The sequence below is a fragment of the Typopeltis vanoorti genome, chromosome 1 (assembly GCF_054136105.1).
Source record: "Typopeltis vanoorti isolate ZY-2024b chromosome 1, IOZ_Tvanoo_1.0, whole genome shotgun sequence".
NCBI lineage: Eukaryota > Metazoa > Arthropoda > Arachnida > Uropygi > Thelyphonidae > Typopeltis > Typopeltis vanoorti.
The window spans coordinates 83791857-83807500 of record NC_143549.1 but is presented as its reverse complement, the minus strand read 5'-3'; the positions used below and the strand labels follow the sequence as shown (position 1 = coordinate 83807500).

General features: G+C 37.8%; 1 protein-coding gene across 1 annotated transcript in view; it reads left to right on the top strand.

The window, feature by feature from the left end:
• LOC150110163 (muscle calcium channel subunit alpha-1-like) overlaps positions 1–15644 on the top strand; it is a 1246847-nt gene that overhangs the window by 407599 nt on the left and 823604 nt on the right. Inside the window, exon 18 of the mRNA XM_090391329.1 lies at positions 2694–2712. Coding sequence (XP_090247455.1) covers positions 2694–2712 — 19 coding nt within the window. The remainder of the gene's footprint in view (positions 1–2693; positions 2713–15644) is intronic.

Genomic DNA, 15644 nt, shown 5'->3' with positions numbered 1-15644 from the left:
TTTATTGTTGAAAATTGTCTTCGTTTTCTGCCAGGAAAGCACATTCAAAATCATAAGTGTGTTATTCTCAAGCTAAGCAGTTTTATTTTCTGGTGAGTTACATACATATGTAATGCTTTTTTTTATGTAAAAGTTTATTTTTATTGTAATGGCCACTAAAACTGCAACGAAAGGGGAAACACCAACATTGAAGAGGAAATTCATTTCTCTTGAAGAAAAAATTAAAATCTTGGATCGGTTGAAAATTGGAGAAAAACCAGGAGTTGTTGCAAGGACTCTGAATTTAAATGAATCAACAATTCAAACAATCAAACACAATGAACATAAAATCCGAGAAAGTGTTATTGCTGGGTCAGTGGTAAGTACAAAGCGCGTTGCTCGTGTTTCCGATATTCTAATTGAAAAAAATGGAGAAATCTCTAATGATTTGAATAGAAGATTGCACTGAAAAGAAAATTCCTTTGGATGGACACCTTATTAAGCAAAAAGCTCTCAAAGTTTATAAACATTTAAAAGAACTCAATCAAGATTCTTCAGAAGAAATCTCTCAGCATGGATTTTGTGCCAGTAAGGGTTGGTTCGAAAACTTTAAAAAGTGGTTTTCTTTGTATAATCTTAAAATCCAGGGAGAATCAGCACCAGCAGATGTTGAAGCTGCCTAGAAATACCCAGCAGAACTTTTAAAAATCATTAAAGAAGGTGGTTACAGTGCAGACCAGGTGTTCAATGCAGATGAATCTGGGTTATATTGGGGAAAAATGCCAAAATGCACCTATATTTCGAAAAATGAAAGATCAGCTCCTGGATTCAAAGTTTCCAAAGATAGAATTACTCTACTGTTTTGTAGTAATGCGTCAGGTGATTACATGACAAAACCAATGTTTATTAACCAATCCGCAAATCCTCGTGCGATGAAAGGGCTTGACAAGTCCACCCTACCTGTGTATTGGCCGGACAACAAAAAGGCATGGGTTACAGCTAGCATGTTTGAAAATTGTTTTTTCAAGTGTTTTGTATCCGATGTAGAAAGTTACACAAAGAAAAAGAATATGGACTTCAACATTCTACTAATTTTAGATAACGCACCAGGCCCAACAAATTTAAGCCATCCGAATATTAAAATAATTTTTTTTTTGCCGCGTAATACTACTTCACTTATTCAACCACTTAATCAAGGAATAATAACATTTAAGTCATGTTATATTCAGCGAACATTTCAATTAATTTTGGAAAATGGAATCTAATCCAAACATGACACTGCCTCAAGCGTGGAAAGAGTTTTCAATATTTAATTGTGTAAAAATTATTTCTCTGTCTATTTAAGGAATTATAACCCTGTGTGGGAATGCTTGCTGGAAAAAAGTATGGCCTGAAGCCGTTCTGTAACAAAATTTCGTACTTCCAGTGGATGCCGAGCTACGTCGTATAATAAATGTGGCACAGATTTTTGGTGGAGAGGGATTTTGCTGTATGGTTGAAAATGAAATTAGTGAATTAATTGATGGAGAAACAGATTTAAATGAGGAGGAACTGGTACAATTAATAGATGGCATCGAACTAAATGGCGGCGAAGTTCTGCCGAAAATTCTGATTGTGATGAATTCGTTAAAGAATTCAGTTTAAAGAAATTAGCAGAAGGATTGGACTTGGCAAGAAAGCTAGGAAGTTATTTTACGGATAATGATCTCTTAATGGAGTGCTCGGGAAAATTCACGGGACAATTGAATTTTTGTCTAGCGCAATATTATGAACTTAATAAAAAATTGTAGCATAGTGGAAAGCAAAGTCTTATTACTGACTACTTGATGACTAAACAAGCCAAAGTATGCAATGAGAATTATACAAATCATGTCCAAGAGATTTCAAGTGGTGATGACCTCCGGCCACTTAAAGAACATCTACGAAATATTATTTCTGAAGACAGTGATGACGATTAAAATATGCACTTTATTTTATTGTGTCAAAAACATTTTTGCATTATGTGCAATGAAATATATGTACAATTTGTAATTTTTATAATTTTATACTATGTATTTGTCTCGTCGTTTATGTTTTCTTAACTTACATGAATTACCTGAATTAAATAAAAATATTGTTTTTGTTGGATATGTCATTGTTGTTTATATAATTTAAAAAAAAAAAAACGATTTCGCAACCTAACCATACTCTTTTCATGTGATCTAAGTCTCGTATAACGTGATTTGTATAACGCAGCATTTCTATGGAACCTAACTTCTGCGTTATATGAGGGTTACCTGTATTTGTTTTATAGAATTATTAACCACCTCACCGGTCATTATGGATCAAATACGTATATGCATACGCTTCGTATCCATCACATATTTCAATGTAATATCAATGGTATTAAAATTTTAATATGCACTTCGCATCCATGATAAACTTGACGTCTATAGACGTCTTGGCCGGTAGCGTGGTTAATGTTAAGAGCTGAAATCTTGAATCCATTGAATGTATAGTGAACATTAATCACAATAAAATTGAAATATATAAAGATGCTCTAATTCTTTTATGATTTTATTTGACTTTAACAGTTATAGATGTGGAATGAGAAGTTTTCATGTCATTTAGATACTTGCATAGTGTTTTTCCTGAGCAGTTTTATATTTCTAATGAAAAAAAATTTTGAAGCCTGATTTATTTCCTTTTCTGAACTTTATCATTAATCTTTTCAGATCAAAGCTGGATACTTTGGTAAGTTTTATATTTAATACAGGTAAGCTTTTCATCATTGTATCATGTACCATCATCAACATTTGCACATATACCATATACATTCATATTTAAAAAAATAATAAAAAATGCAAACAATATACATGAATTAATAAAAATATTAAAAAAAATCTTTAGTTCACTTATGGTACTATGGATTGAAGACATAAAACAGACATACATAAACAGTGTTTATCATAATGTTGTTGTCCAGAATTAAAAATCTGAAAGAAAAATGTGTCATACTTCTTACACTCATTGCTGATTTCTCACAGGATACACATACTGTCAATTATCATTTCATTAAGTTTTACAAAATATCCATTTATATCAAGAGAAAAAGCGTTTTGTGTTATATAATGTAATAAAAAATTAAATTTACTAGTTTTGTTATTTTTGTAGAATGTGTACTTACTATAGGTTAAAGAACTATAAGTTTAACTCCTACTTAAACAATGGAATTGTATGTGCATGGTATACAAAGATAAAGCAGTCATAAACCCGGGGGGGGGGGGGTAAAAATAAGTGTTTGCATTAACCCCCCAACCGGCCACGACGTCTATAGATGTACAGCTAAATCTGGATACGAAGCTCTAATGCCCATTGAATAACATGGGCAATTTGGTGTCATTATTTCATATAAGAGAATACTTTTCTCTTCAAGAGAGAGAGAGAGAGAGAGAGAGAGATAAATGGAAAGAGGTGGTGGAATGTCTCGAGAATTAGTTGAGACGTGTGAAAGATGAAATTAAGTGAGTGCAAGAGATGAATGCAAGGCAAATCAGAGTAGGATTGAGAGGGAGTTATGGGAATGATAGAAGAGGAGAGGAGAGAATATAAAGAGTAGAAGAGAGGGAATGAGAGAGAGAGAGAGAGAGAGTTATGGGAATGATAGAAGAAGAGAGAATAGAAAGAGTAGAAGACAGGGAATGAGAGAGAGAGAGTTATGGGAATGATAGAAGAAGAGAGAATAGAAACAGTAAGAGAGAGAGAGAGAGAGAATGAGAAGAATGCAAGTGAATGCTGTAACCAGGGATAGAAAGATGCTAAGATGGCAGGTAAGTAGGGGGAACACGCAGAGGAAGTGTTAGAGGAGAGAGTGAGGGATGAAGGTTGGCAATCAAGGAACAGAGTGGTAAGAGCTGATATATGGAGACCCGATGATCTGTGGTGTGCACGATAAGAGGCCAGAGGAGTGTTTGCTGTATTAACAACAGAAAGTGTGCTAGGGCACTTAAGTGGATGAGGTGATTGTGATGGTGGCACAAATCACTTGAGAGGCAGTGTAAATCAGGTGCAAGAGATCAGAAATTCATTAATGAGGTTGTACAGAAGAAAACTCAGAAAGGGAAGATGGTGTGTGTATTTTTCAGATATGATAATGACGAGCTGAGTAGAAGAGCATTAATAATGAATAGCATGATAGCCAGAATGTGTCAGAAGAGAGGCTTGGAATAGGTGGATGCTTCGAGGACATTTGATTACAGAAAGGAACTGTATGCAAGAGACAGTTTGCATTTAAACGAGCAAGGATATAGGCATCTGATAGATTGCTGTTTGCTGAATGAGTCGGTGTGTCAATGCAGGGAAACTAGAATTACCAGGGTGGATGGTAGCAGGGGTGGCCGGGAATAGGTACTTGCCAGGAGTATCCAGAATAAACGAGATGAATTGATGGTGCAGAATAGCATCATCCTGTCTGAAGATTATTGAGATTTCTGAGCCATGGTTGAACGAAGATGATATAATAACAGGAATAGAAGTAGTAGGGTACATCATTTTTCGAAAGGATAGGAAAGGAAAATGCGGCAGTGGAGTACTGCTTATGATAAGTGATGACTTATGTCATCTCAGAATAGAAGCTTTTGAGGGCAGTGACACTAATGGTTTTGAAAGAATATGGTGTGAAGTAGAGGCGGGAAAGACTGGATATTTAGTGGGGTGTTGTTACAAGCCAAGGAGCACAGAGGGTGAGGAGTGAGAGATGTTTAAGCAGTTGAAATGTAAAGAGAATTATTGTTATGGGAGATTTTAACTATGGGAGTATGAATTGGGAAGAGGAAAATGCATGGTAATAAAGGAATGGAATTCCTCAGGGACAGATATCTTAGGCAACATGTAATAGAAGGAAAATGAGGTTCGAGAGTTGGATTTGGTCATAGCATCAGAAGAGCTGATTATAACCGAGATGGCACTCTTCCCCAGTTGGAGAGAGTCAAAACTATGTTGTTTTGTCTTGGAAGATGAACAGACATGCAGGAGAATCAAAGAGAGGGGAAGGAGAATCAAAGAGAGGGGAATATATGTGGAATTATAAGGTGAGTGATTATACAACTCTTAGATATCTACTTAAGGCAGTTCCATGGAGAGACGAATTGCAAGGGCGAGATATCATTAGTGCTTGGGAATTTGTGAAGGAATATTTGTTAGAGCAATAGTAATAGTAAGCTGTATTCCATGAGTAAGGAAGAAGTTTGTCATCCACTTTACACAATTTGGTGTAAAGTGGATGACAAACAATATTAAACAGGAACTACAGGTGAAAAAGTTGTTATGGAAGAGATATAAGGAGAGGGGGTGGAGAGCAGATGCGTGAAGAATATAAGACTTAGGCCAGGAGAATGACTAGTATGGTAAGGAAGTTAAAACCAGAATATGAGAAGAGATTGTCCCTGAGATTCAAAGAAAATCCTTGGAAAATTTTTAGCTATGTGACCAGTAGAAGGAAAAATGATTGTGGTAGAATGGTATTGTGGGATAAAAATGGGAATAGAGTGACTGATGCACAGGACATAGTGGAGTTGTTCAATCAACAGTTTATTGGGGTATTTCATCCTGGAGAAGTAGGTTTTAATACTAAAGCAATAGGGCAGGTTCAAGGTTTAGAGTTGGAAGAGGAGAGTGTTTCAAATACTGGGTACTCTGGATATCAATAAAGCTGTGGAACTGGATGGAATGTTGGCACTGGTTTTGAGAGAATGTGCTAAAGAACTGACAGCTCCATTGATGTGGCTTTTCATTGAAACTCTTGTTATGGGAAAAAAACCCAAGGAATGAAAGGAAGGTAAGATGGTGCCATTGCATAAGGGCAGTAGCAGACTGGAAGTGTCAAATTATAGACCAGTTTGTTTCATCAGTACTTGTAAAGATTTTGGAAAAATTAATGAGCATCCATACACAACATTGGGCAGATGAGGGTAATGTTATCTGTGAGAGTCAACATGGATTTGTTGAGGGGGGCGCTCTTGCTTAAGTAATATAATTGCCTTTTATAATAACGTGACAAAAGCAGTGAATGAGGGAAAGCCATATTCTGCCATTTTGTTTGGATTTTGCAAAGACATTTGACAGGGTGCCACATGATAAGCTGATATTTAAGTTGTAGCACATTTGTTTAGATGTCAGGTTAGTTAACTGGATTCAGGATTGGCCATCTGATAGGTATCAGAGAGATGCATAAGGTGGGGCAATATCACGGAGGCGAAGATTACAAGTGTGTGTGTGGGGGGGGGGGTCCCACAGTACTGAGTACTGGGACCTGTATTGTTGAACCTTTATATCATTGACATTGCCAATGGATTGCAAGTGGATATTCAGTTGTTTGCAGATGATGTGAAGCTAGGAAGGGTTATTAGTAATAGTGCAGATGGATGTAGCCCTACAAGAGGATTTGAATAAACAGGACAGATGGATAAATGAATGGGGATATCAGTTTAATTACACTAAATATACAGTGTTGAAGTTTGGTAAACACATGGGAGGCTACAGGGGTGAATGCTGGTCTTGAAATTCACTCTTGCTCTTGTTATCATTCAGGGAGTGAGAGGTGTGATTGAAATCTGATTAGCTGAATAATGAATTACTGACCATTTAAAACTATATATTTAGAAATTTAAATACATTTAATCATACAAATACAACATTTATTTTACAAATGATATTCTGTCTTTTTCAATTTAGCTACGTGAATACAAATTCTACCCTACTTTATGAACTGGTCAATAACATCATCATAAAAAGTTGGTTGTAACTTAATTTTCCCAAACAACACGCACACTTGTAAAGGCTGGCTGAAGTTCACTGGCTAGAGCTACTTTGACTGTGTATGGCCTGTGTTTAAGACAATGTGAAGGAGCGGAAATGGCTATGCACGTGCATGAAATCGCAGTGCTGCAGTGAGGACCTGGAAGCTCCCACAACCGAGCAAGCCAAGGTAGCTTTGACTAAACGAGCAAACATTGGCCTTTGATACACAACGCAAAGCTCAATTATTGCCGCACAAGTTTAAGACGTCTTCTGTCTACAAAAATAAAAGTCTAAATTGAATACTTATAAATGCATGTATTTATTAACAAATAAATATTACTCCTTTCTCAAGTAATGAGCTTGCGCAGCAAGCATGGAGAATTTGCCTCTGGCGGCTACAACTCTGAAGGAACTGTTGTGGAGAAATGTTAAAGATACCAAGCAATTTTAAACCTGGTTTTACTCCATTTTTTCCAAGTAAGCAAACAGGCAAAATGTCAAGTTTGCGCCTGCATTGAGGTCTCATCAGTGGGAGCCAGGCTAGAAATACCAAGATTTAGTAATGCAGAGCTTGTAAGTATTTTACCAAAACGAGTTACCATAAGGTGTTATAACCTTATTAAATAAAAATCTCAGGATGAGATATAGATGTAGAAAGTATTTTTAACTTGGGTATAGTTATGTTAAAGATACCAAGCAATTTTAAACCCGGTTTTACTCCATTTTTTCCAAGTTAAGCAAACAGACAAAATGTTAAGTTTGGACCTGCAATTTATGCAAGACTAGCTGATCCCACAGGTAGTGCAAGACCAAGGCAACTCGTGGTAGAGGTGGAGCAAGCTCTGATCACTAATCTTAATATTTACCCTTAATGCCAAAACACATCTCCAAGAAGGGGACGTTGATGTTTTGTATTAAAGGCAAGGGGCCACTACCCAGACCGGTTTCGACCTTTATTGAGGTCTCATGAGGTCGAAACCGGTCTGGGTAGTGGCCCCTTGCTTTTAATACAAAACATCATACATCCCCTTCTTGGAGATGTGTTTTGGCATTAAGGGTAAATATTAAGATTAGTGATCAGAGCTTGCTCCACCTCTACCACGAGTTGCCTTGGTCTTGCACTACCTGTGGGATCAGCTAGTCTTGCATAAATTGCAGGTGCAAACTTAACATTTTGTCTGTTTGCTTACTTGGAAAAAATGGAGCAAAACCAGGTTTAAAATTGCTTGGTATCTTTAACATAACTATACCCAAGTTAAAAATACTTTCTACATGTTGTGGAGAAAGTGATTCTGGGAGTGATGATTGATAGAAACTTGAACATATTTCAAAGGTCATGAACCCAGAGGATTGATGCTGAACCGCAGAGATAAGAGTTATCATTCCATTGTATAAAGTCCTGATCAGACCACATCTGGACTATTGTGCTCAAATTTGGTCCCCAGGATTTTAAGGGGATAAATTAACCATGGAAAAAGTGCAGAGGCAGATACAAAGATGATATCAGTATTGTATAACATTAGTTATGAGGATAGGCTGAGGGAATGCGGATTGTGTAGAGTTTTGAAGATAGGTGACATTATATGATTTTGACTTTGAAACTAGAGAGGTAGTTACAGGGTTAACCATAGGGAGTTCTTTCGTTTGGTGGAACAGGGAGAAGGAGCAAAGACAAGGGGCCATTCCTGGAATTTATGAAAGGAAATTGTGAGGAAGCGGATTGCATGGATGGTGGTTGAACTTTGGAATGCATTGCCTGATAGAGTGGTGAGAGCACGAACAGTCAATCTGTTCAAGAAGTGGTATGATAGACTTTGTGTTCTAGGGTGGCCTACCATGATGAGACTTGTGACTCTGTGGAGGTCTTGAATCATCATCATAATAATATCTCACTGTGCTTGTATCCATCATGACAGATTTGACATTGCTGTCTAGCCTGTCACAATTTAAAAAAGTATTCATTATATATTTGTGGATTTCATAGCAAGCTATGCATTCAGCATGCATGCATCATGTAGGTTAAAAACGTGGCAGATTAGAATGGGGAATGTGTAGTTGTGCAAATGTGTATAAATGTAGGCAGGAGGAAGTGCTAAGTGATGTAACCATTTTGATCTCTTAATTCAGGAGAACCAGAGATTATGCTTTTGAAATTATGAGTGCTGACTTATGGAATACTAGTAGCATGCTAGAGGAATAAGAGAAGGAAATGAGGGACCATATACAGCACTGGGCAAATGACGGTAAAGTTATCTGTGGGAATCAACATGGATTTGTTGATTCCCACAGATTCCCACAGATAACTAAAGATGTGTATAGATTTGACAGTGTGCAGAGGGAGATGCTTTGTCTGTTGGCCATCATTGTTTGAGTGAATGTCAGGTAAACAAGATGTGGAAAGAGCAATGGAACTGCTGAGAAAGAGTTGCAGGGCATGAAGACTGAGTTGAGCTGATTGAATGGTGAGACCAGGAGGTGAAAGAGGTTGGCTAGTGCAAGAAGATCGAGAGTGGATCTGAATGAAGGGCATAAGAGTTTAAGTGAGAGAAGAAGGGCTTGAGAGGCAGAAGAAGATGAGAGAATGAGAGAGAGAGAGAGGGGGGGGGGTGGAAGCTGGAGAAATGACAATGTGTGAGTAAGCGATAGAGAAAAACAGAGAGAGAGATTGGAAGCAAAAAGGGTCAGGGAGACCACCGAGAGAAGAATGAATGAAGCTGTTCCGGATGTCCTGTATAGAGATTCAGTGATTTGGAGCTTCCAGAGTAGACTGACAGCATGCTTGTAGAAAGCTTTTAACTTTGGGTTTATTATATGACATTAAACAAGAAATTTTATACTTGGTTTTAATCCTTTTTTTCCAAGAAAGCAAAACAATGTTTTATTATTATTATTATTCAGGCCTCCATGCAGTCAAGAGACTCATAATGAGAGGTCCCTCCTAGGAAACACAGTCTATCATACTTCTCCTTGAACTCATTGACTGTTCTTGCTTTCACCACTCTATAAGGCAATGCATTCCATGGTTCAACCACCCTTCACACAAAGAAACCACTCCTCACCCTCTCTTGCTCACAGCTTCATTTCATACCTTCCAGCGAATGGACCCTTGTCTTCGCTCCTTCCCACTGTTCCAATAAGCAAAGAACTCCCCAGTGTCAACCCTGTAACTACATCTCAACGGTTTAAAAGTCTCGATCATCTCCTCTCCTTCTTCTATTCACCAAACTCTGCAGTCCACATTCCCTCAGCCAATCCTCATAAATAACATTATACACTCCTGAAATCATCTTTGTTATCTGCATCTGTACCCCTTTCCACAGTTAATTTATCCCCCTTCAAATCCTGAGGACAAAATTTGAGAACAATAGTATAAGTGTGGTCTGATCAGGGTGGAATATACAGATGGAATGATAACTCTTTTATCTCTGCAGGTCAGCTTCATTCTCAGTACTTCAGCTATCCTCCAGGTAACCTTCACCACATTTGCAATATACTGCATGAATTTCAGCTTTCTATCAATCATCACTCCCAGATCTCTTGTCTCCGCTACTTCCTAAAGTACAACTTCTCCAACAGAGTATTCTGCCTCCCATTAATGCATCCCAAACTTCAAAACTTTACATTTTGCTGCATCAAACTGATTTCGTTCATTTGCCCATCTGTCTGGTTTATTCAAATCCTCTTGCAGGGCTGCTACATCTGCACTATTACTAATAACCCTTCTCAGCTTCACATCATCTGCAAACAACTGAATATCCACTTGCAATCCATTGACAATGTCATTGATGCAAAGGTTAAACAATACAGGTCTCAGTAGTGAGCCCTGTGGATCCCCATTTGTAACCTTCTGCCTCCTCGATATTGCTCCACCATACACAACTCTCTGATACCTATCAGACAGCCAATCCTGAATCCAGTTGACTCACCAACATCTAAACCCATGTGCTGCAACTTAAATACCAGCTTATCATTTGTCACCCTATCAAATGCCTTTGCAAAATTCCAAAAAATGGCAGAATATGACTTTCCCTTCATTAACTGCTCTTGTCACTTTATTATAAAAGGCAATCATTTTACTATAGCAAGAGTGTCCCTTAACAAATCCATGTTGATTCCCACAGATAACTTTACTGTCATTTGCCCAATGCTGTATATGGTCCCTGATTGATTTTTCCAAAATCAACAACTACTGATGATACACAAACTTTACTATAATTAGACAATTCCAGTCTGCTACTGCCCTTATGCAATGGCACTATCTTACCTTCCTTCCATTCCTTGGATAGCTTTCCCATAGCCAGACATTTAGTGAAAAGCTGGTCAACCGAGCTGCGAGTTCTTTAGTACGTTTCTCTCAAAACCCATGGTGAAATACCATCCAGGCCCATGGCTTTACTGACATCCAGAGTGCTCACTATTTGGAACACACTCTCTCCTCTTGCACCTCTAAACCTCGAACCTGCTCTATCTGTCTAGTATTAAAACCTACTTCTCGAGGATGAAATATTCCAATAAAGTGTTCATTCAGCAACTCCACTATGTCCTCTGCATCAGTCACTCCATTCCCATTTTTATCCCACAATGTCATTCTTCCACAATCATATCATCTCGTACTGGCCACATAGCTAAAATATTCCATAGGATTTTCTTCAGATCTAAATGCCATTCTCTTCTCATATTCTGGTTTTAACTTCCTTACCATACTAGCCATTCTCCTGGCCTAAGTCTTATATTCTTCATGCATTTGCTCTCCACTTCTCTCCTTATATCTCTTCCATAATCTCTTTTTCACATGCAGTTTTCTGTTTGATATTGTTTGTCATCCACTTTACACCATATTGTGTCCTCTTCTTTACTCATAGAATACAGCTTACTATTGCTGCTACCAAATATTCCTTCACAATTTCCAAAGCACTGATGATATCCTGGCTTTCTAATTCTGCCCTCCATTGAACTGCTCCAAGTTGATATCTAAGACTATTATAATCACCTGCCTTATAATTCCACATGTTTCCTTTTCTTTGACAATACTGAATGTCTATTCATCTCTCAAGTCAAAACCATTGTCACTCTGTCCAACTGGGGTGGGAAGAGATGTCATATCAGTTATTATGAGCTCTTCTGATGCTATGACCGAATCCAAAATTCTTGAACCTCTTGTTCCCTCTTTTACATGTTGCCTAAGACATTTCTCCCTCAAGAATTCTGAAATGCATTTTCCTCTTCCCATCTTATACTGCTGTAGTTAAAATCTCCCATAACAGTCATTCTTCTTGAACTTGCTAAGCTCAACTGCGTAAACATCTCTTGCGCCCCACCCTCTGTGCTCCTTGGCTTGTGCTCCATATGCTTTCAAAACAATTAGTGTTACTGCCTTCCAAATCCTCCACTTTTAGAGGACATAAGTCATCACTTATCATAAACAATACACCACTACCATGTTTTCCCTTCCTATCCTGCCGAAAAATACTGTACTATGTTACTTCTATTTCTGTTATTATATCATCTTCCGTCAACCATGTCTCAGAGATCCCAATAATCCTTGGCCAGGCTAATGCTATCTGCTCCACGAATTCATCTCCTTTATTCTGGATACTCCGCACACTAGTATAAAGCATAAAAATGTGACTGCTTCTATATCTGTCATTATCCCCTCCAGACTCCACTGGACTCAGTGTTACCTGATGTCATACCCCCCCCCCCCAAAAAAGCACCCATTCCCACTATAGGCCACCCCTGCTACCATCCACCATTGGAATTCTAGTTTCCTGCATTGACACACTGGCTCGTTCAGAAAATAGCAATCTCTCAAGATTCCTACTTCCTTCCTCATTTAACTGCAAGTGGTCTTTCACATACAGTTCCTCTCTGTCGTCAAATGTCTTCCAAGCATCCACATATTCCAATACTCTCTTCTGACACATTCTAGCTATTATGCTATTCATTATTACTGCTCTTCTGCTAAGCTCATCACTATGATTCCTGGGCAACTCACCCACAATCTTTCCTCTCTGCATTTTCTTTTGCACAACCTCAAGGCAAGAATCTTGGATATCTCGTCACCCGATTTACATTGCCTCTCAAGTGATTCATGCCCACCATCACAATCATCTCATTCGCCCTTTAACTCCACTTAATTGCCATAACCACACTCTCTATTGTTCTTCCAGGAAAGCAATCCTCTGACATCCTATCTTTCACACCACGAATCATAGTCTCCATACATCTCTTCCTACACATTTTTGAAGGAAGAAATCTGGAATATGTGGGTACATGAATTACATTCGAAGACAGAAGGGAGCTGTATTCAAAAGACTGATTACATTTAAATACTTAAGGATGCAGATTTGGAGAGACTGTTGTTTTCTGGGCAAATGAATGTGTTGGGGAATGAAAACTAAAGTTACATGGGCAAAACGTAGTAGGGATGGCCTTATGTGGAGATAAAAGTTTGAGAAACAGGAGGATATATACTATATTGCAGAGCCAGGTGTAGAATGCAAAGATTTATAATGCACTGGTTTTTCTTTATACTTATGCTACGAGCAATAAGAAGGAATAAAAGGAATAAGCTTGTGGCATTGATTGATTCACTCTCTCTCTCTCTCTCTAAAGATTATTGGTATCAGCAAAACCTGATTAACTGAGGAGGATGTTCTGACAGAATGGAAATCAAAGAGTATAGCATATTTCATTATTTCAACAAGATTGAGAAGGTAAATGTAGCGATGGAATGACTCATGATAAAAAATGAATTGTGTCTCTCAGAGTTGAGAATCAGAGGTGAAAATGTCACTAATGTCTTTGAGAGTATATGGTGCAAAATAGAAACTTATAGAAAAATATTTAGTGAGATGTTGCTATAGATACGATATATAGATGGCAACAAACAGGAAATGTTTAAGTAAGTCAGTTTGGCAAGTGAAAGCTTATGGCATTCCACAGGATTCTGTTGTATGCCACTAGTTATAGGCCTTCTTCTGGACTCTACTCCTGAATAACCTACCATCTCATATCTCTTCAACTATCCTCTTATCCACGCATCACCAAGTTTAAATCCATTCCTATTTGCTAGAATTTATTTGTCAGAATTCCATGTTGTAGCCTCTCAAAAGTCTACAAAATTTTGAAGTATCGTAGTGTAGCTGTTACCTTGATTCATCTCAGCTGTCACTATATTATAAAAGGCAAGTTACTAACTATATTTTAGTCCCCATATAGTTGCTCATTTCTATCTACCCATGACTGAATTTTTCCTTTAACCACCTTCTCCATTCCTTGAGCACCACTCCTGTGATGCTGAGTGGTTGATAATTTGCTACTTCATTCTTGGAGCCTCCTTTATGCAATTAAACTATTTTCCCCTCTTTCCACCCCTTTTGAGCCTCAGAGCCAAACAATGTGGCCAAAGCCACTACCAATTTCCTAGTACCTCCTTGTAATACTCAAGCTTATATACCATGTAATTCTTTAGCTGTATTTACATCAAAGTTCTGTAATATCCTATGCATCTCCAGTTCATCTATATCTATTTCCACATCAGCTCTTGCCTCTCTTACTGCAGTATCTCTATCTGGATGATACATTTGCAAACTCTGGAAACAGTTGAATTACTAAGTGGTCACTTGCAAAGTGACCACTTAGTAATTCAACTGTTTTGCCTGCCTACCATTGGCATTCATCAAAATTATTCTTCCGTAATCATCTTCTTTTTACTTGTTGCATACCAAAAGAATCTTTAGGATTACTTTTAGCCTGTGCAGGTAATTTCCTCTCAAGCTAGCGAGCCAAGCGCTGTGGACGTGTCTAAAAAGAGCTCCTGATTGAGATAAGTTATTCTAGGAATAATTAAGTATATATGCGTACTTGTTTCAGTAAGAGTAGCTGTAAACATTGTGCGCTACCAGTATTATTAGCATGGGGGATTTTTCTTGCCTAAACTTAATTACGAAATCGTTATTATTAGACCTAGTAACCTGCATGAAAAAAAAAAAAATGGCGGTGGCATTGTCATTCCATGACTTTAATTTAGATTTCAGTCGTTTTGTTAAGTGTGAAGTCTGTTATATGTATTCTCTCATTTACATAAATGATTTGTGGATGTTTAGAGCGGATGGAAGAAGGGTGTGTGGGAAGTGTGACCTGCACAAGGAACTGATGAATGCAAATATGAAATTGATGACAGAAAGTGTTAGTAGCGAGAATGTCGTAGGGAAAATGAGTGCACATTTGAAAGAGAAGGATGGTGAGTAGGAGAGGCGAAAAAATGTTAAAAAATCAGTAAAAAAGAAAAAGGGCGATTTGAAAATCGTAACGGATGTTAATATGGATGAAAGTGAGACGAGAGTGGCAGAAGGAAATGAAATTGAGAGAACGAATGAAACTAGAAATGGCATAACGCAGAAATCGAAAGTGAAAAAAATTGAAAGAATGAATGATAGCGAAAAAAGAATGAAATGGCGAAAGTTGGACACATGTTGGACTGAAAGTACGGAAACAAAGAAAGATGAATGATAGTGAAAGTGAGAAGAATGATAGCAAAAGTTGGATGTATGTTGGACCGAAAGTACAGAAACAAAGAAGGATGATCGAGAGTGAAAGTGAGTAGAGGGGGTCAAGAGTTAGAAAGATTGAATGATAGAGAGAATGTGTCGCGAGATTCAGAAGTTGAATTGGATTCAATGAGGCAAGAAATGAAATGGATGAGGAATGAAATGAAGAGAATTCAGGTCAAAACTATTAAAATAAATCATGATGGCATGAAAGAGTTATCAGAAGACGAGCGAGTGGCGTTGTATGACGATTCCATTATTAAAGGTGTGCTAGAGGATAGACTGCACAAGGTATGTTTTCCAGGAGATAAAATGAGTGACTCCATTATTAGTGAC